Source organism: Heloderma suspectum, chromosome 1 (assembly GCF_057233095.1).
Source record: "Heloderma suspectum isolate Gila_16-S chromosome 1, 16-S_ref, whole genome shotgun sequence".
NCBI lineage: Eukaryota > Metazoa > Chordata > Lepidosauria > Squamata > Helodermatidae > Heloderma > Heloderma suspectum.
Window position 1 is genome coordinate 35,509,996 of NC_139458.1, and position 21,871 is coordinate 35,531,866.

At 42.8% G+C, this 21,871-nt stretch overlaps 1 protein-coding gene across 1 annotated transcript in view; it reads left to right on the forward strand.

The window, feature by feature from the left end:
• Window positions 1–10,775, forward strand: part of CCDC88C (coiled-coil and HOOK domain protein 88C) — a 152,572-nt gene extending 141,797 nt beyond the window's left edge. The window contains exons 27-30 of the mRNA XM_084840695.1: window positions 1,027–1,092; window positions 1,284–1,352; window positions 1,860–2,161; window positions 8,162–10,775. Coding sequence (XP_084696821.1) covers window positions 1,027–1,092; window positions 1,284–1,352; window positions 1,860–2,161; window positions 8,162–9,187 — 1,463 coding nt within the window. The 3' untranslated portion in view covers window positions 9,188–10,775. The remainder of the gene's footprint in view (window positions 1–1,026; window positions 1,093–1,283; window positions 1,353–1,859; window positions 2,162–8,161) is intronic.
• The last annotated feature ends 11,096 nt before the right edge of the window (window positions 10,776–21,871 follow it).

Here is a 21,871-nt window from a genome sequence, read left to right on the forward strand (position 1 = left end):
CAGGCGTTGCTTTCATTTCTGGCCTCCCTGGTCATGGAAGTTGCCATGTTTTCACCACATGAGTTCTTGACTGGCTTATGTGTTATACCAGTCAGTTGAATGCACCACTTGCATGGGAGGGGAGAAACAGCAAATCAGTTGAACACATAATGTGTGATTTGGCCTTCAGTTTGGCAGAATCCTTAAGGGCACAATCCTATGCATGTTTAGATAGAAAACAGTTCTACAGTTCCCAGCGTTCCCTAGCCAGCATGGGGTCATAGGAGTTTTTTTCCATCTAAACTTACATAGGATTGTGTTTTAAAGGACTTTCCTTAATCTAGGTACGTGATGGTTAGAAAGTATATTTAAAGACACACTGTTTGTAAGTACTTGGCATGTTCTGCAATTGACCCTAACATTAAAAAGCTGTATGTCAATCTTCCACAACCTGAGGCTCTCCAGATGTGTTGGACTACTGGCTGGGGATGATGGGAGTTCTAATCAAACACTTCTGGAGGGTGCCCGCTGGGGAAGCCTGCGGTATGATATGGAAGTCCTTTCCTCTACTTCAACTGCAGGTCAAGCATATCTCCAGTGGGTTGCCACCTCTAGTGCATTTATTTATCATTAATGTATATACTGCCCCATTTACCAAAAACCATCATCAGTTTACATTGGCCCTTGCACGCCGTTGGTGCTGTTTGGCGTAGAAGGAATTGTTCGGATAACATGTATTTGAAAGCCCCCCAGTTAAGTGTTAAGTGTTCCAAACAGCTCCCCTGCCCTATACTTCCATCCTAGTTCCTACTAGGATGTTGTACTCTTGAATCCCATGACCACTTACTATTTGGTCAGACTTGTCAGGTGCCATTAGACTGCGTGACTCCTCTTAAAATAGATGTCTATATATACAACAAACCTTCAAGCCTCCCTGAGTTGGCATATACCGTTTCTAAGGTTCAAAATCTTGACTAGAATATGTCTGCTGGTTTTATCAATCTGTGTTGAAGATCGCCTTCTTATATCTTAAATTCTTCCCTCCAGGCCATAATTCAGATGGTGATCTGTGTGAAAACTTCCCTGAGGTAGAGCTGTCAAACAAGCAGCACAGTAAGTTAATTGATGTATTCCTTAGATGCAGTATAGAAGATATTCTCTTGGAGCACAATGAGAGAATATTCTATTCTCCAGTGAATTACTCTAGAGTGAAAATGTTGCCTTTTTCTTTCTAATTTGATGCAGTTTGAGAGGTGGGACTCATTTTAGGCTCTTTAATGTCCCCTTGCCTATTTTCCCCCCAGTTTCCAGGCCAAACAGCTTAGAGAATAGTGAAAATGCATCCACAAGAAGCTCCCCTTTAAACTTGAAAGGTAAGATATTTTCAAAATATCTAGTGTATTGTAGTTTGATATAGTCACTTAAATAATACACTGGAATTTTAATAGACTGACTCCTAATCCCACTGGGAACGGCTTGCATTATTTCCTGTTCTGTATAGGGTTCAGCATGTGGTTGGTGTTAAAAACCAGTGCTTGAACATATCATAGAATTGTATAGAATAGTAGAGTTGGAAGGGGCCTATAAGACTATCAAGTCCAACCCCCTGGACCAAGTGTCCAGTGGTGCAGCTAGGACTCAACCTTGGGGCCAAAGCCCAGGGCCCCCAAGCCCAGCCCTCCACCAAATGAGCACCCATAGAGCGGCAAGGGAGGGGTGTAGCACTGTTAAGTCCAGGGTCTAAAATTTCTTAGGTACACCACTGCAAGTGTCCCTTGGTTTTTGGTAAGCACATTTTGGTAGTGTTCAAAGAAAGCTTTTCTTCATGAAGTAGAAGAAAGAGAGAGTTAACTTTGATATTTTTGTATCTCCTGACACAGGATCTTTTGACCGTATTCGTGGCAGATCAGAGAGTCTCAGCAGTGAAGAAATGGTGCTGAGTAAAGACACGCTTAGCTCATCCAGAGACGGCCTGTTTTGTCCCACCTCTTCTACTGTTGCGGGCTCAAACACTAAGCACAATACTTCCCTTATTAGGAATGGCTTGTTCTCAAATGATGTACCTCAGAAGAATAACCAAGCCCAGGTGCAGTCTGGTAGGCACCGATCTGCCTCTCCAGGCAGTGAGATGGTAACTTTGGAAGAATTCTTGGAAGAAAGTAACGGACTATCTCCCCTGAATGTAAGAACAAACTCCTGTCTGTGTGGGGATGGGAACTGATAAAATCAAGGGGAGAGTACAAAACTATGTACTATGACTTGTATCCAATGTTAGTCCTACTTAGAGTAGATGAATGGGACTTAATTTAAACTAACGTTGGATACAGCCTGGTGAGACTCTGGATAGTTTGACTACTGGGCAATTCTATGTGTAGGTCTGCTAAAAGGTTGTTGTTGTTTATTCATTCAGTCGCTTCCGACTTTCGTGACTTCATGGACCACCCCACGCCAGAGCTTCCTGTCAGCCATTGCCACCCCCAGCTCCCCTAAGGTTGAGTCCATCACCTCCAGAATATCATCCATCCATCTTGCCGTTGGTCAGCCCCTCTTCCTTTTGCCTTCCATTTCCCCTAGCATCAGCATCTTCTCCAGGGTATCCTGTCTTCTCATTATGTGGCCAAAGTACTTCAGTTTTGCCTTTAATATTATTCCCTCAAGTGAGCGGTCTGGCTTTATTTCCTGGAGTATGGACTGGTTTGATCTTCTTGCAGTCCAAGGCACTCTCAGAATTTTCCTCCAACACCACAGTTCAAAAGCATCTATCTTCCTTTGCTCAGCCCTCCTTATGGCCCAGCTTTCACAGCCTTAGGTTACTACGGGGAATGCCATTGCTTTAACTATGCGGACCTTTGTTGTCAGTGTGATGTCTCTGCTCTTCACTGTTTTATCAAGATGTGTCATTGCTCTCCTCCCAAGGAGTAAACGTCTTCTGATTTCCTGTCTGCAGTCAGCGTCTGCAGTAATCTTTGCGCCTAGAAAGACAGAGTCTGTCACTGCCTCCATGTTTTCTCCCTCTATTTGCCAGTGATCAATCAAGCTGGTTGCCATAATCTTGGGTTTTTTGAGGTTTAACTGCAAGCCAGCTTTTGCACTTTCTTCTTTCACCTTTGTCATAAGGTTCCTCAGCTCCTCCTTGCTTTCAGCCATCAAAGTGGTATCATCTGCATATCTGAGATTATTAATGTTTCTTCCAGCTTCCGGATTTTAACTCCGGCCTTGGATTCATCAAGTGCAGCACGTCGCATGATATGTTCTGCGTACAGGTTGAATAGGTAGGATGAGAGTATACAACCCTGCCGTACTCCTTTCCCAATCTTAAACCAGTCCGTTGTTCTGTGGTCTGTTCTTACCGTTGCTACTTGGTCGTTATACAGATTCCTCAGGAGGCAGACAAGATGACTTGGTATCCCCATACCAACAAGAACTTGCCACAAATTGTTATGATCCACACAGTCAAAGGCTTTAGAATAGTCAATAGAACAGAAATAGATGTTTTTCTGAAACTCCCTGGCTTTCTCCATTATCCAGCAGATATTGGCAATTTGGTCTCTAGTTCCTCTGCCTTTTCTAAACCCAGCTTGTACATCTGGCACTTCTCGTTCCATGAATTGCTGGAGTCTACCTTGCAAGATCTTGAGCGTTACCTTACTGGCATGTGAAATAAGTGCCACTGTTCGATAGTTTGAACATTCTTTAGTGTTTCATTTTTTCGGTATGGGGATATAAGTTGATTTTTTTCCAATCTGGTGGCCATTCTTGTGTTTTCCAAATTTGCGGGCATATGGCATGCATCACCTTGACAGCATCATCTTGCAAGATTTTAAACAGTTCAGCTGGGATACCATCATCTCCTGCTGCCTTGTTATTAGCAATGCTTCCTAAGGCCCATTCAACCTCACTCTTCAGGATGTCTGGCTCTAACTCACTGACCACACTGTCAAATCTATCCCCGATATTATTATCCTTCCTATACAGATCTTACATATATTCTTGCCACCTTTTCTTGCTCTCTTCTGCTTCTGTTAGGTCCTTGCCATCTTTGTTTTTGATCATACCCATTTTTGCCTGGAATTTACCACCGATGTTTCTAATTTTCTGGAAGAGGTCTCTTCTCCTTCCTATTCTATTATCTTCTTCCGCTTCCGCGCATTGCTTGTTTAAAAATAATTCCTTATCTCCTCTGGCTAACCTCTGGAATGTTGCATTTAATTGGGCATATCTCCCCCTTTCACTGTTGCCTTTTGCTTGCCTTCTTTCTTGGGCTGCTTCCAGTGTCTCAGCAGACAGCCATGTTGCCTTCTTGGTTATCTTTTTCTTTGGGACGTTTTTTGTTGTCGCCTCCTGAACAATGTTGCGAACTTCTGTCCATAGTTCTTCCGGGACCCTATCTACTAAATCTAGTCCCTTAAATCTATTCTTCGCCTCCACTGCATATTCATGAGAAATATTAGTGAGCTCATATCTAACTGATCTGTGGGTCTTCCCTATTCTCTTTAGTCTGATTCTAAATTGTGCAATAAGAAGTTCGTGATCTGAACTACAGTCAGCTCCAGGTCTTGTGTTTACTGACGGTATAGATGTCTGCCACCTTTGGCTACAAAGGATATAGTCAGTCTGATTTCAGTGTTGACCATCTGGTGAAGTCCATGTATAAAGTCGTCTCTTAGGCTGTTGGAAGAGAGTGTTTGTTATGCACAGTGAATTGTCTTGATAAAATTCTATCAGCCTATGTCCCGCTTCATTTTGTTCTCCCAGACCACGCTTGCCTTTAATTCCAGGTGTCGTTTGACTACCCACCTTAGCATTCCGGTCTCCTGTAATGAAAATAACATCTTTTTTTGGTGTACTATCCAGTAGGTGCTGCAGATCCTCATAGAACTGATCTACTTCTGCTAAAGTATTTAAAGCACTTTTGATCTACCAACTACTAAAAGGAGTGGACCTGAATTTCATTTGCTTTGATATGTGTGGTTGGATCTAGTGATAGAATTCATGCTGGTTAATATTAATTGGAAATACAGTGTGCATTCATTCCATTAGCAAAATACTGAACTTGATATTTGAGTTTCTGTAGAATTTCAGTTTATTTTCCCCCACAAGAAGCAATATTGTAACAAAATGAATAATGTGTGTAAATTACTGGCAGTAGAGCTGTATGATTAGGGGGAAATGTCTGTGGTCCCTTGAGGGGAAAAAAAAGCTAAATTCCCTGAACTCATTGTTTCCATTAGGCTAATATTTCCATTAGGCTAGGAACTGCCCATTTTTAATCAAAGCTTAGATTCTAGGATTGTGTGTGTATGAAACTACTGCTTTGAGTCGTCCTCCTCCTCCTTCTTCATGGCATGATTATTATTTCTTACCTATAGTGGATTGGCAGCTGAGAATAGCGTGAGCCCTTTCTTGTATCCACGGAACATTTTTCACATATTTTCTGTTAGGGACAGTTTAGCTGTCTTAAAAAAATCTACAGTTCTCTCCTTCTCTTAAGAGTTGGATAAAATTATCTCCAGCAAAACAAGGAAATATCCTTGCTAATTCCTGTTCCATCTTAAATTATTTTTTTAGGATGTCACCAACTGCCAGGTTATCCAGAATTCCATTTATGATTTGAAATTGAATTATGTTAATGTAAGGGGAGGGGGCTGGTTCACAGTTTTGGTGATTTCCGCATGAACACTTTAGGCCTATGCAGGCTCTGGGGCGAGGCAGCCATCTCATTAAGTTCAGCATGCAACTCGATACTGAAACCAGACTTTATGTAAGTTTTAGTTTTCTCTGTTAATAGTATCATAAAATTTGAAAACCAAGTGGCTTTACTGGGTCAGGTCGCTGCCCCGTGCAATGGAGGCTCACAAATCATGTGCTGCTTCATTGGTATTCATAGAAAAATATTGCAGCTCTAGGATACCACTTGGTTCTGAGTTTTACACAAGGCAATTCTAAGACCATGACTGCACCTGCACTGCTTTTTAAATTTTTTAAATCATTCTAGCTTTTAAAAATTTAATAAGGTAATGTTGTTATTACATTTATATCCCACTTTATTTCCTCCAAGGAACCCAAGTCAGCTTACATAAACCTCCTCCTCCTCCTCCCCATTTTATCCTCACAGCAATCCTGAGAGGTAGGTTAGGTTGACTGGTCCAGTGAGCTTCATGGCCAAATGTGGACTAGAATCTGGATCTCCAAAGTCCCAGTCCCACATTCTAACCACTACAGCACAATGGCTCTCATGCTGTCCCCTGGCTATACTCCTACCCCTCCCAAGACTTTTGCATTGTAGGGTGTGTTCATGTGCCCACTTGCAAGTAAATTTGCCCATGTCAGGGTGGAAACTGAGCCGATAGAACCCCAGAGCAGTTCTGATTCTGAGGAGGAACAGCAATCTGTGGGAGAGGAGCACGCTCATCTCTCACAGGCACAGCAGCTGGCAGAGATTCCTCCTGCCAGCATTCCTGAGATAGATAGTGACCCTGGCAGCGAGAGAGTGCAGGAGGGGGGCTTGCTGGACGCTGGACGCCGACACCGGGAGCAACGACAGCTGGAGGGCGCGGAAAGGAGGCATAGCGCTTGTTTGGCGCACAAGCAACGGTCACGTCACGAGGACCCAAGGGAAAGAGGGAGGAACTCTCTCTAGCCCATAAGTTCAGGGACTTCCCGTGATTCTCCTTCCAACGGGGATCAACTGCCTAACCTGGAGCATAGGCTACTCTGCTGTTCCTTGCTTAGTCGCTGGTGATTAGCATCTGAAAGAGTCGTTAAGTTGTAAAAGGATTAAAGCCTTGAAAAGAATCCTTTTGTCTGTGTCATGAGTTAGCTATTGGAGTAGACTGAAAGAGGCCACCAGGGCACTCCTGACAACCCATGGGTATGAACAGCAGTACACCTTTTGGAACAGCACATTACTGTGAGTACTTGTGAATCATCTTGCTCATAGACAGATCAGTGTGACAGCCCAATGAAGCTATTTTGCAATAGTAGGGTTGGAAGGGGCCTATAAGACCATTGAGTCCAGCCCCCTGCTCAATGCAGGAATCTAAGTCAAAGCATCCCTGATAGATGGCTGTCCAGCCTCGTCTTGAATTCCTCCAGTGTGGGTCAGCCCACCACATCCCCAGGTAATTGGTTCCATTGTTGTATTGCTCTAACAGTCAGGAAGTTTTTCCTGCTGTTCAGATGGAATCTGGCTTCCTGTCACTTGAGCCCATTATTCCGTGTCCCGCATTCTGGGATGATCGAGAAGAGATCCTGGCCTTCCTGTCTGGGACAACCTTTCAAGTACTTGAAGAATGCTGTCATATCTCCCCTCAGTTTTCTCTTCTCAAGGCTAAACATGGCCAGTTCTTGCAGTGTCTCCTTATAGGGCTTTGTTTCCAGTCCCCTGATCATCTTTGTTGCCCTCCTCTGAACCCTCTCCAGTTTGTCTGCGTCCTTCTTAAAGTGTGGTGCCCAGAACTGGACACAGTACTCCAGATGAGGCCTAACCAGTGCTGAGTAGAGGGGAACTAGTACTTCCCGGGATTTGGAAGCTATGCTTCTATTAATGCAGCCCAAAATAGCATTTGCTGTTTTTGCTGCCACACCACATTGTTGGTTCATATTCAGCTTGTGATCTACAACAATTCCGAGATCCTTCTTGTTGGTAGTATTGTTGAGCCAAGTATCCCCCTTCTTGTAACTGTGCATTTGGTTTCTTTTTCCTAGGTGCAGAACTCGGCATTTATCCCTATTACATTTTATTTTGTTGTTTTCTGCCCAGCACCCCAGCCTATCAAGATCACTTTGAATTCTGTTTCTGTCTTCCAGGGTATTAGCTATCCCACCCAATTTGGTGTCATCTGCAAATTTGATAAGCATTCCCTGCAGCTCCTCCTCCAAGTCATTAATAAAAATGTTGAAGAGCACTGGGCCCAGGCCTGAGCCATGTGGTACCCCGCTCACTACCTCTCCCCAGTTTGAGAAGATCCCATTGATAAGCACTCTTTGAGTCCGATTCTGAAGCCACCTGTGGATCCACCTGATAGTTGTTTCATCTAGCCCACTTTGAGCTAGTTTGCCAATCAGGATATCACGGGGCACATTGTCGAAAGCTTTGCTGGAGTCGGGGTATATTTGTGTGTGCATATGTTCCGTTTATGGTTTTATTAGCTTCAAGTTCTTTCATGTATTTATTTTTTAGGATGCATCCAGTAGAGATGACTTGCTGAGTGACTATTTCAGAAAAGCAAATGAGCCTCCATCTGTTGGAAGTCAGCTTCCTCAAGCCAATAGGAAAAAGGCAACCAAGACGCCTACCAGCTATGTTGCTCCAACCGTAAAGATGCCCAGCAGTAATGATGATGAAAGGTCAACTAAGCCAGGCCGTTTTGTCAAGCCAAACCTTAGGCCAACTGAGTCAGAGCTTCTGGCAAATTCCATAGGTTCCTACAAGCTAATTCATGCATCTGAAAATCAGGCCAGCAGGGGATCGAGGCAGATGGCACAGCCTCAGCAGTGCAGCAGCATGGGCAGGCAGAGCACATCACTGAACCGTGTATTCAGCCTGGCTTCATCGGACCTCCTCAGAGCCACTGGACCAGAGGTATACAGGCGCTATGATAGCCTCCCGAAGCCTGTGACTGCAGATATCGAAATGGGAAAGCACTCAGACAGCCAGACTCTCCAAGTCTCTTTAGCTGCCAGCTCTCAGGTCTCTCTGCGAGAGAGGCCACAGTCTGCAAAGGTGGTGGGCTCTTTGCAAAGTGTTGATTCTTGCTGTCGGCAGCTTGATGTTAGACGCCTCTCCCTAGCACCTCCAAAAGATGACCGGTTGCTCTTGCTCCCCCCGTTTTCTTACTCTCCCACCACATCTAAGGATGATGTGATCTCTCAGCCACAGGAACGAGCAAAAGGTGTGGAGCAGCACTATTCCGCTCCACAATATGCTTCATCTAAAATCAAATCTAAGCCAGCATTGCGGTCTGGGGAAGTGGCCACTGTGACTCCTGTCAGAGTTGTCTCTGGCAGCACAGATGGGAGCAATCCCCAAGCACCAGGCCCAAGCGACACCTCCTTTGCCAAAGGCCAGAGTCAGTCCCCCGAAAATAAAAACCTGGCAGGGGGCACTGAAGAAGCAAACAGAGGGGTCAGCTCCAAGAACCCGCCAACTTCACCAGATCCCCAGGGTGATCAGCAGACTGTTTGGTATGAATATGGCTGTGTGTGATGCTTTTTCCTCATTCCCCTCCCCCACATTCCCCAAGACATGTATAGTATGTGCTTCACTACTGAAAACTGGGTGACTTTGGGAGTTACGGTTTCTCTGAACACAGAGCCACCTGCGTATTGTCTCAACTGTCTTCTAGATGCTTACAGCATTGAAGAATAAAATGCATTGGTATAGCTGAGGTGAAAGGCATATTGCCAAATATGCTGCTCTGGTGCCTACAAGACCACATGAACAGCTTAAACATGCCCTCTTCTTCTTGCTCTCCCCCAAATCCAGGAATTAAGCTGAATTTTCAAAAACACAGAGGATTGTAGCCAATGTTAATCTTCTGGGACTGAAGTTGGACTAACATTGGATACAACCCAGGGTGCTCATTATTCTGCTTTTCTGTTCTCCCTCTGGCTGTGTAATTCTTAATTGGAAAATTAAGTAAGTGTGTGTGTGTGTGTGTGTGTGTGTGACTACTGAACTCAAGCCTTATTGAAAGTACAGCAGAACACCTCCCTCTTTTTAATTTTGCAATGTCAGGTTCTTTTTACTAATCTGTAAGTATCTTCTTGGGTCTGATGAAAGAGCTGCTGTTTAAAAGTAGGATGACTAAAAATTGATGGTTTCTGCCTCAATCCCTTGTCCTGGTGACTGTCAAAGTACATTGGAGGCCTGTTAAATGTCCTGTTCTTTTCTCTCTCTTTTTTTCTTTTTTTGCTGCACCTATGCTGTGGTGCAATAGAGGTGCTGCCTTTTTATAGATATAGATATATACTTAATGTTTTATGGAAAACACTGGAACTGATGCACCTTTAAATAGTGAATGTCTATGCACTAGACTGACATGTTTACTATTTCATACATTAAATTACTTCGTGGTTCTGCTGGGTGCCTAGAGAACAATCTGCTGTTCTGCTTGTCTCCTGATGTGTACAACTGCTTATATCCTAAATTATATATAGCAGATTCTTTTGATGATGATCATGGCTGCTGCAATCCTCAAACTAGTTTGGCCAATTGGAGCGTGTCTTATCAAGTAGTTGAGGATTTCAGTTCTAGCTTCTAACTTGATCTGTGTAGAAACCAAAATGCATTTATAATGCACAGGAAATAAATACTTTTTATTAAATCATATTTATGCCCATATGAAGCCTTTTACGCTTCATGAATTTCATTGACTGCTTATGTATATCTCATGAGTATGTGTGTTTTTGTTTTGCTTGTAAAGAGGCATATTCTTTAACAGGTTAACAGAATTGTAGAAATTCTCTTGATTTGTGACTTATTATAGTGAGAGAACACACAATCTGTAACAATTGCACACAACCAGTGACTAGTGTGTTTCATAGTGTGTAGCAATCACATTGTAAGAAGAACAAGATTGTCTATAATAAAGCCTTTTAAAAATACACATTTCTGTCGGTGCTACCATCATCTCCCAGGAGGATTGCATTAACATACATTTCCAAAAATGTTTCTGGTAGGATCTCACAGCTCAACAAAAGCCAACGTTAGGGAAAATATATACCTCTATGCAGGATTATTTAATACAAATTAATACAAATTGCATTATAACCATATAGCAGTAACAAGTATAACAATCAAAAAAATAAAAACCATAATATTTAAAATCTAATAAGAAAAAGTAGGCCAAACGCATTTCAACAATTTTCATCAGTGGCCTAAAACACACACCACTTGGCCTGAACTCTAGTACTTAAAGCTTTGGTTGGAGGACTGAATAAATCCATTCACACAACTTAAAAGTACGACCATCCTAGGAAAATAATGGTCTATTCAGTAATATGGTCATCAAGAAGGTGAACTACAGCTAACAATATAATTAAAATAGATAAGGTATCTTTCTCCTCCGCTTTCCTGAAACAATTTCAAGGCCCTGTATGAGTAGAAAATCACTATATACCATGCTAGCTTTCTTCCAAGGTTCCTTTCTGTTGCTATTAAAGAGCAGTTCAATTATCCTCTTCTTGTTTTAAACGTTAAGAACATGAGAAGAACCATGCTGGATCAGACCAAGGGTCCATCTAGTCCAGCATTCTGTTCACACAGTGGCCAACCAGCTGTCGATGGGAAACCCACAAGCAGGAGATGAGTGCAACAGCATCCTCCCTCCCATGTTCCCCAGCAACTGGTGTACAGCAGTGAGAAAAAGTTTGTGAACCCCTTAGGAATGTCACATATTTCCAACCTAAAGTGCTACTAGATCTTAATCTAAGCCCATAATCCTAGATAAAGGAACCCGATTAAACAAATGACACACATGATGCTTTTTCAACATTTATCCACAACTGATTCAACATTCAATATCCATGTGTGAAAAAGTACGTGAAGTTTTATGTTCAGTACCTGGTGGCACCCCCTTGAGCAGCAATTACTTCAAGTAAGCATTTCCTGTAACTGTTGGTCAGCCTCTTACAATGGTTTTGAGGAATTTTGGCCCATTCCTCCTTACAGAACTGCTTCAACTCAGTGACATTTGAGGGCTTCCTTGCATGCACAGCTTGCTTCAGGTCCTGCCACAACACTTGGATGGGGTTTAGGTCTGGACTTTGACTAGGCCATTCAAAAACACGGTATTTCTTCTTCTGCAGTCATTTTTTTGTAGATCTGCTTGTATGTTTAGGATCATTGTCTTGTTGCATGACCCACTTTCAGTTCAGCTTCAGCTCACAGACAGATAGCCTGACATTCTTCTCTGCAGTCTTCTGATACACGGCAGAACTCATGGTTGTGTCAATGATGGCAAGCCATCCTGGTCCTGAGGCAGCAAAGCAGGCCCAAATCATGACATTCCTACCACCATGCTTGATGGTTGGGATGAGGTTCTTCCGTTCGAGCGCGGTGTTTGTTTTTTTGCCAAATTTAATGTTTCTCATTGAGGCCAAAAAGTTCTACCTTTGACTCCTCTGTCCAGAGAACATTGTTCCAGAAGTCTTGGGGATCATCTGTTTGATCTTTAGTGACCTTCAGACAGGAAGCAATGTTCTTTTTAGAGAGCAGTGGTTTCCTCCTGACTATCCTTCCATGAATACCATTCTTGTTCAGTCTTTTTCTGATCACTGAGTCATGAAAACTCACATTAGCTAAGGCAAGAGTGGCCTGCAGATCCTTGGATGTTACTCTGGGGTTCTCTTTGACTTCCTGGAAGATGCGTTGGTTTGTTCTTGGAGAGATTTTGGTAGGACGACCACTCCTGGATAGAGTGATTGTGGTCTTGAACCTTCTCCATTTGTAGACTATCCGCTTGACAGTAGATTGGTGGAGCCCCAAATCCTTAGAAATGGGTTTGTAACCCTTTCTAGACTGATGAGCAGCAATAACTGCTTTTCTGAGGTCCTCAGATGTCTTTTATAGAATAGTAGGGTTGGAAGGGGCCTACAAGGCCATCGAGTCCAACCCCCTGCTCAATGCAGGAATCCAAGTCAGAGCATCCCTGACAGATGGCTGTCCAGCCTCATCTTGAATGCCTCCAGTGTGGGAGAGCCCACCACCTCCCTATATAATTGGTTCCATTGTCGTATTGCTCCAACAGTCAGGAAGTTTTTCCTGATGTTCAGCCCAACCCTGGGATGTTCTGGCTTCCTGTAACTTGAGCCCATTATTCCGTGTCCTGCACTCTGGGATGATCAAGAAGAGATCCTGGCCTTCTTCTCTGTGACAGCCTTTCAAGTACTTGAAGAGTGCTCTCATATCTCCCCTCAGTCTTTTGATTGTGGCATGACATGTTTCCACACAATCGTATGGTGAAGACCAAACTCACAAAGTTTCTGATCCGTTTATAGGGTGGGGTCTACCAAACCCGCCCCTGAAGATCTACATGATTACCTAAACACATGATTCTAATTATTCCCTTTAATTGAGCTGATGCAACCAGGGGTTCACTTAGTTTTGCACATACCCTAGCTCATAAATACTCATTGCTTGCCTAATTTATCCATTGTTTTATTTCACAAGACACATAATTGGTTAATATAACCCTATTGGATATTTAGAAAAGGACTGGTTTTGATTCATGAATGTTATGGTAAAACTATGGAATTTCCATAATTATAAGGGTTCACAAACCTTTCTCACCACTGTACATAGGTCTACTGCCTCTGATACTGGAGGTAGCATAGAGTCATCAGGACTAGTAGCCATTGATAGTTGGATTAGTTACTTTAGATACTTTAATAGTTGGATTAGTTTATAGTTGAATTAATTTTATCTTGCTCTTCTGCTGTGTACTTCATAAGCACACACAGAATTCTCTGCAGAGATGCTGATAGGGGAACAAGGGTAAGCAACAGAGATAGTAATACAGGCAGTGAGAGATTGAATTGAATTTAAAACTCCTACCAATTTTTCAAGATATTAATTCTAATGTTACTTTAAAAATGGGACATCAGACATGCAAAGAACTAGCAAGCAAAGAATCAGTTGTTTCAAATTTCATGTTGCTTACTTATTATTTCAGCACAGATGAGATTTTAAAAAAACAATACTGAAAGTCCTTTTCACATTTGAAGATGTTTAATTATAACAATGTTTATAGGTAGAAATGGAGCATTAGAGTTTGTCTTGATGAAAAGGGATATGGAATTAAATTACATAGCTGCAGTTCTATTTTATTTATTTGATGTCTATCCTACCCTATGATCCAGAGGAATCCCCCAAGGCACCTTACATAAAATACTTGGAGCTCCTTCTATCCTCTCAGGCAAATGACAGACCTCTTGCAGTAGCACATCCTCCCTTCATCCCATGAATACAAGTCTTTTCATAGTCCAAGGGCAGAGAGGAAATAGCCAAATGCAGCAATTTTTCATCTTCTTGATCCTTTAAAGTTAGTGAGAAAATTTAAAATAATTAACTTGACATAGATTCCAAAATGGGAACAATTTTATAGGCTGAACAAAATCTGTTGATATGAAGTCAGTATTTTAATAGTTAAACCTTTCTCCCTGTCACTTGTAGCATGTTGTTAGATGAAGGTTCCCCACCCTTTTCTCCATTGTTTTTTTTTTCTTCCCTCCAACACTCAACTGTTTTTTCCCGTGTTTACATTAACAGCCTTATCAATGGTAGCAGCACTTGGCAAGCCTCCTGCTTGTTAAATTAAACTTGGTGTGTAAGGTTTGCAAGTAAGACCCAAAGCAATAATCCCATGATGTGTATCTAAATATTAGGGAATTATTTTTCCAAGCTTAATAGTAGGGTGACCATGTATCTTAACTCACAAAGGGAAGTCCTCTATTTGAAGGCCTATCCATGCAAGTCCAGATAAAGAACCATCAGGAGGGAGAGCAGCAGGGGCCTTGAAGTTGCCCATCAACAGTTAGCCACCTGAGCAGCAGACCGCCCAACCATATAGATCACCTGATAATAGTCTTCCCCAGTAAGGTAAGATGCATTATATTTCTATTTGAACTATAGGAATTGTTTCTAAATTTGAATCTATGTATATGCAAATCTGTGTCCTCTTTTGTGTCTCTTGGTGATGCAGTTCCTCTTTTTTGGCAATGTGTAAGTGGCCACCCTGCCTGTGGTGCCTGAACCCTCCATAGTGTTACAGTTGAATATCCTGCTCTTGGAAAACCACAAAGAGATTCTATTTCCTATGTTCCTTTTCCCCAAAGAATAGTGTGTGTCATAGTCTAGGCATAAGAAAAACAGAGTGGCCTGGTCTTCTTCTAATGCAAACCCATGGTTTATTTAACCCAATGGGCTGGTTCACACATCACGATAAGCCACGCTGAAAATAAGCTACGGTGGGTTGGTTGTTCATTCACTAACCCACGTTATTCCCAACAGACGATCAGGCACTCTGCAGCATACCATGGCTTTTTTCCCCCTTAGTCCTCACACCCTCTCCCGGCAAATATCCCATGGGCCTTTGTGGCACAACCTCAGTATCCTACTCTGCTAAGGAGCGCAAATGTACTCATTAATGGAATAGAGTATTTTTGGTAGATTTTTTTTCATCTTTGGGGAGATTTGTGCAAATTTAGCTTTATTTTTTTAACTTTTGGGGTGAGTTGTAAAGCACAGTAGTTGCTGAAGTGCAGTAGTTACTGTATATTTCCCAAGACAAGGTCTGAAGGCATATGAGGCAGCCATCTTGCTAAAGCTAAGCAGGTCTGGGTCTGGTTAGTGCTTGGAGGGGAGACCACCTGGGAACCACATGTAGCCACCTTGAGTTCCACAATGGAAGAAAGGTGGAATATAAATGTAATAAATAAATAAAATTTGCACAAATCTCCACAAAAGTTTTTTTTAAATTAAATTTGCATAAATCCCCGAAGGTGAAAATAGTAACAATGCTATTTAGGGAGGCAATGAAGTGGAGGAGTAAATTAACAAGTGTCATGTATCGGAGGAGGGGTAGATGGCAGAGGGAGATGAAGGCAGAATGAGATCACAAGGAATGACTGGGTTTTTCACCACTAGGTGGCTCTGTAGCCCTTTTCAACAAGCCGTACATAACTAGGGATGTACGAAACTCCCCTTACCTGGCTCCGCTGGGTTCCACTGGGGGGGGGAGGCACTCCGTCCCTCCCCCCGGAATCCTGGCCGGCCGGCTCCACTCCGTGGGGATTCCGTGGAGCCGCCAGCCGGCTCCGCCAGCAGCCGGACATCTGGCCGCTGGCTAGCAGGGACGCAAATGGCGGTGGCTGTAGCCGCCGCCGTTTGCGTCTCTGTAGTCAGCTGTGATCGGCTACATAAAGACTTACGTAGCCTATCACGTCTGGCTTAAAAACAAACAACGCACGTACGCAAATGGCAGCGGCTACGGCCGCTGCCATTTGCGTTCCTTATTTTTGGCCGTCTTAGTCTACGTAAATATTTACGTAGACTAAGATGGCAAAAATGAGGGGGAATGCAAATAGTGTCCGCTACGCTATTTGCGTTCCCCTTATTTTTGCCGTCTTAGTCTACATAAATATTTACGTAGACAAAGATGGCCAAAAATAAGGAACACAAATGGCGGCGGCCATAGCCACTGCCATTTGTGTACACATTTTTTTTTTAAAGCCAGACGTGATAGGCTACGTAAGTCTTTACGTAGCCTATCACGTCTTGTAAAAAAACAACAACCCAGGGGTGGGTTGTAAAAAAAAAACAACCCAGGCCGTTCCGCCACAGATTTCGGGGGGCCGAATGCACGGGCATTCGGCCTCACCAATATCCGTGGCGGAATTCTCTGCCATCCCTATTAACGTAACATAACATGAGCCACTCTGACATGTTTACACATCATGAAAGGCCACTCTGAAAACAAGCCACCCTGAACAATCCAACAACAAACCATGGGTTCTCTTTCTGGGTTTAATGACCATTTGTTAGCACACCCATGTTCACACATTATGACAACCCAGAATTCAACAACTCATACCATAGGTTATTGTTATGTGTGAACTAAGTCAGTGTTTTGTGGCATCTTAAAGAGTAACAATGTTATTACGACATAAGTGTCTGTGGATTGTAATCTACTTCATCAGATATATTGTTATTCTATGTTACAGCTGTATATACACATGGTGGGAGGGGGGATTGTAAACAGTGAGATCAGAAGTAAATGAAAATATAGAAAGAACATACAGTGCAATCCCAAGCCATGTGTGTATATACCTGTAACTCAGGGCAACACGTCATACATCTGATGAAGTGGACTGCAGTTCACAAAAGCCTATGCCGTAACAAATGTGTTAGTTTTTAAGGTGCCACAACGCTCTTTGTTTTTCTTCTAACAAAGTAACACAGCTTGTTGTTCAGTCGTTCAGTCGTGTCCGACTCTTCGTGACCCCATGGACTATAGCACGCCAGGCCTTCCTGTCCTGCGCTCTCTCCCGGAGTGTCCTCAAGTTCATATTCATTGCATCGGTGATGCTATCGAGCCATCCCATCCTCTGCCGTCCCCTTCTCCTTTTGCCTTCAATCCTTCCCAGCATCAGGGCCTTTTCCAGTGACTTTTCTCTTTGCATTAGGTGGCCAAAATATTTGAGCTTCAGCTTCAGTATCTATCCTTCCAATGAGTAGTCAGGGTTGATTTCCTTTAGGATGGACTGATTTGACCTCCTTGCAGTCCAGGGGACTCGTAAGAGTCTTCTCCAGCACCACAGTTTGAAAGCATCGATTCTTCAGCACTCAGCCTTCCTTATAGTCCAGCTCTCACAGCCATACGTTACTACTGGGAAAACCATAGCTTTGATTATGCGGACCTTTGTCGGCAAGGTGATGTCTCTGCTTCTTACTATGCTGTCTAGGTTTGCCATAGCTTTCCTCCCAAGGAGCAAGCGACTTTTAATTTCATGGCTACAGTCACCGTCTGCGGTGATCTTGGAGCACAAGAAAATAAAATCTGTCACTGCTTCCATTTCTTCCCCTTCTATATGCCAGGAAGTGATGGGGCCAGATGCCATTATAGTTTTTTTAATGTTGAGTTTCAAACCAGCTTTTGCACTCTCCACTTTCACCCTCAACAAGATCCTCTTCGCTTTCTGCCATTAGGGAGGTATCGTCTGCGTATCTGAGGTTGTTGATAATTCTCCTGGCAATCTTAATTCTGACCTGTGATTCATCCAACCTGGCGTTTCTCATGATGTACTCTGCATATATGTTAAATAAGCAGGGCGACAATATGCAGCCTTGTCGTACTCCTTTCCCAATTTTGAACCAATCGGTTGTTCCATGACTGGTTCGTACTGTTGCTTCTTGACCCTCGTACAGGTTTCTCAGGAGACAGGTAAGGTGGTCTGGTACTCCCATCTCTTTAAGAATTTGCCACAGTTTGTTGTGATCCACACAATCAAAGGCTTTAGCGTAGTCAATGAAGCAGAAATAGACGTTTTTCTGGAATTCTCTTGCTTTCTCCATGATCCAGCGAATGTTGGCGATTTGATCTCTAGTTCCTCTGCCTCTTCGGAACCCAGCTTGTACTTCCGGTAGTTCTCGGTTCACATACTGCTGAAGCCTATCTTGTAGGATTTTGAGCATCACCTTGCTGGCATGTGAAATGAGCGCAATTGTACGGTAGTTTGAACACTCTTTGGCATTGCCCTTCTTAGGAATTGGAATGTAAACTGACCTTTTCCAGTCTTGTGGCCACTGTTGAGTGTTCCAAATGTGTTGGCATATTGAGTGCAGCACTTTAACAGCATCATCTTTTCGGATCTTAAATAGCTCAGCTGGAATACTGTCATCTCCGCTAGCTTTGTTATTAGTAATGCTTCCTAAGGCCCACTTGACTTCACTCTCTAGGATGTCCGGCTCAAGTTCAGTGACCGCACTATCATGGCTATCAGGGACATTCAGATCTTTCCTGTATAGTTCTTCTGTGTATTCTTTCCACCTTTTCTTCATCTCATCTGCTTCTGTTAGGTCCCTGCCTTCTTTGTCCTTTATCATTCCCGTCTTTGCACAAAACGTTCCCTTGAGATCTCTGATTTTCTTCAAGAGATCTCTAGTCTTTCCCATTCTATTGTTTTCTTCGATTACTTTGCATTGTTCATTTCAGAAGGCCTTCTTGTCTCTCTTTGCTATTCTCTGGAACTCTGCATTCAGTTGGATATATCTTCCCCTTTCTCCCTTGCTTTTCGCTTCCCTTCTTTCCTCAGCTACTTGTAAAGCCTCCTCAGACAGCCACTTGGCTTTCTTGCATTTCTTTTTCTTTGGGATGGATTGAGTTGCTGCCTCCTGAACAATGTTTCATTGTTTTTTCTTTGGGATGGATTGAGTTGCTGCCTCCTGAACAATTGTTTCATTCAGTGTATGCTTCCGTCCATAGTTCCTCAGGCACTCTGTCTAATTTTTCTGTCTAATCCCTGAAATCTATTCCTCACCTCCACTGTATATTCATAAGGGATATGATTTAGGTCATACCTGAATGGTTTAGTGGTTTTCCCTACGTTCTTCAATTTAAGCTGAAATTTTGCAATATGAAGCTCATGATCTGAGCCACAGTCAGCTCCAGGTCTTGTTTTTACTGACTGTATAGAGCATCTCCATCTTTGGCTGCAAAGGACATCATCAATCTGATTTCGATATTGACCATCTGGTGATGTCCATGTGTACAGTCACCTCTTGTGCTGTTGGAAAACAGTGTTTGCTATGATCAGTGTGTTCTCTTGGCAAAACTCTATTAGCCTTTGTCCCTCTTCATTTTGTACACTAAGGCCACGCTTGCCTGTTATCCCGGTGATTTCTTGACTTCCTACTTTAGCATTCCAATCCCCTATGATGAAGAGGACCTCTTTTTTTGGTGTTAGTTCTACAAGGTGCTGTAGGTCTTCATAGAACCAATCAACCTCAGCTTCTTCAGCATCTGTGGTTGGGGCATAGACTTGAATTACTGTGATGTTGAATGGTTTGCCTTGGATTCGTACTGAGATCATTCTGTCATGTTTGAGATTGTACCCCAGTACTGCTTTTCCCACCCTTTTATTGACTATGAGTGCTACTCCATTTCTTCTAAGGGATTCTTGCCCACAGTAGTAGATACAGTGGTCACCTGAATTAAATTCGCCCATGCTTTTCCATTTTAGTTCGCTGATTCCTAAGATGTCGATGTTCAATCTTGCCATCTCATGTTTGACCACCTCCAGCTTACCTTGATTCATTGACCTTACATTTCAGGTTCCTAAACAATATATTGTTCTTTACAGCATAGGATTTTCTTTTCACCACCAGACACATCTACAGCTGAGTGTCCTTTCGGCTTTGGCCCAGCCGCTTCACGCTTTCTGGAGCTACTTGGAAATACCTGTCAGGGTGGACACTGAGCCCATAGAATCCCAGAGTAGTTCTGATTCTGAGGTAGAGCAGCCGCTTCTGGGAGAGGAGCACGCTCATCCTTCCCAGGGCCACCAGCTGGCAGAGATTCCTCCCACCGGCATACCTGGCATAGATAGCAATCCCGGGAGTGAGAGAGTGTGGGAAGAAGACTTGCTGGACATGTGACGCCGATGCAGGAGGCAGCGCCAGATGGAGGGCGTGGAAAGGAGGCGTAGTGCCCAGTTGGCACACAAACAACGGTTGCGCCCAGAGGATCCAAGGGAAAAGGGGAGGGACTCTCCCTAGCCCATAAGTTCAGGGTCTGCCAGTGATTCTCCTTCAAACGGGGACCAACTGTTCCAACTTAGGGCATAGGTACTCTGCTGCTCATAGCTAGTTGCTAACAGTAGAGTTGTTAAGTTGTAAAAGTGGAATAAAGCTTTGAAAAGAATCCCTTTGTCTGTGTCTGGACTTGGCTACTGTATTAGACTGAAAGAGGCTGCCAAGGAGCCCTTGACAATACCCTCTGCTCTTCCCCAGTAGTATATTGGACACCTTCCGACCTGAGGGGCTCATGTTCCGGCGTCATCTCTTTTAGCCTTGTGATACGTTCCATGGGGTTTTCTTGGCAAGAATACTGGAATGGGTTGCCATTTCCTTCTCCAGTGGACCACATTTTGTCAGAACTCTCTGCCATGACCTGTCTGTCTTAGGTGGCCCTGCATGGCATAGCTTATGGCTTCACTGAGTTACGCAAGCCCCTTCACCACAAAAAGGCAGTGATCCATGAAGGGGAGTAACACAGCTACTCCTCTGGAAATTCTTGCAATTTTTGGCAAGTGTTCAGTACAATGAGACTACACTCGCTAAGATTTCCTCTTAATTTTTTTCTGGGTATATTTAAGGGTTCTCTTTCCACCTCCAAAACATACACACACTCAGGAAATGTTGTAGTCAACTCAGTAAAAGATACAATTTGTGTTATATAATGGGTCAAGAACCCCAACATACTGCCCTATGAGAAATCAAATTCTCAATTGATAATGAATTGTGCATATCAGTAATGTAAATTGCATTACAACCAAAATCAGATTAAATTTATACAGAATTGCAGAATGTCTAAAAGCCTTGCAGACAGCTTCTTTGTGCGCCTTGTACTACATAGTGAATTCATTGGTTGTTCAATGCTGTGCTTTGTGTATATCATTAAATTCTTCTGTCCTTGTGCCTTTTTTACATTCACACAGGCTTTTTTAGTATCTTAAGTATTTTAAACTCCGTGACTTTTAACAGTGCTTTTATCTGCTGGTTGTTTTGACTGTATTTATTCTACTTTGTTTTAAATCTCTGATAAAACGTGGTATATGGATGTGTTTAATAAATAATAAATGGGAAATCATAGAACTAGAGAAGTGTAACCAAAGTTATCAAGGAGATAGAACTGTCTGTGGGGAAAAGCTAAAGCATTTGGACTTTATCTAAGGCAGAACAACGGCAGAATGAGAACTTTATAAAGATCATGAATGGTGAGGAGAGATTGAATAGAGACTCTCTCTGTCTCTGTCTCTCTCTCTCCCTCTGTCTCTCTCTCTCTCTCACTCTCATTGCCCTGTCATTCTAGAATATTGGATCATCCAATAAAGTTGATAAGCAGAGAAAAAAAGTACTTCTGCATATAACGTACAGGTAACTTACAGAAGGCTTCAAAGAAGAATAGACACATTCATTTGTATTTACTATATTTATATGGCCACCCAATAAAATATGTTCTCTGGGCAGCTCACAAACAATTTAAATAATAAAATACAATATTAAAATATGATATCAAACACAGTAGTGTAAAAATTGTTCTTTCCAGTAGAAGAAAAAATAAAACGATAATGTGGGTATACAATAAAACACTAATCATAAGTGAAGAAT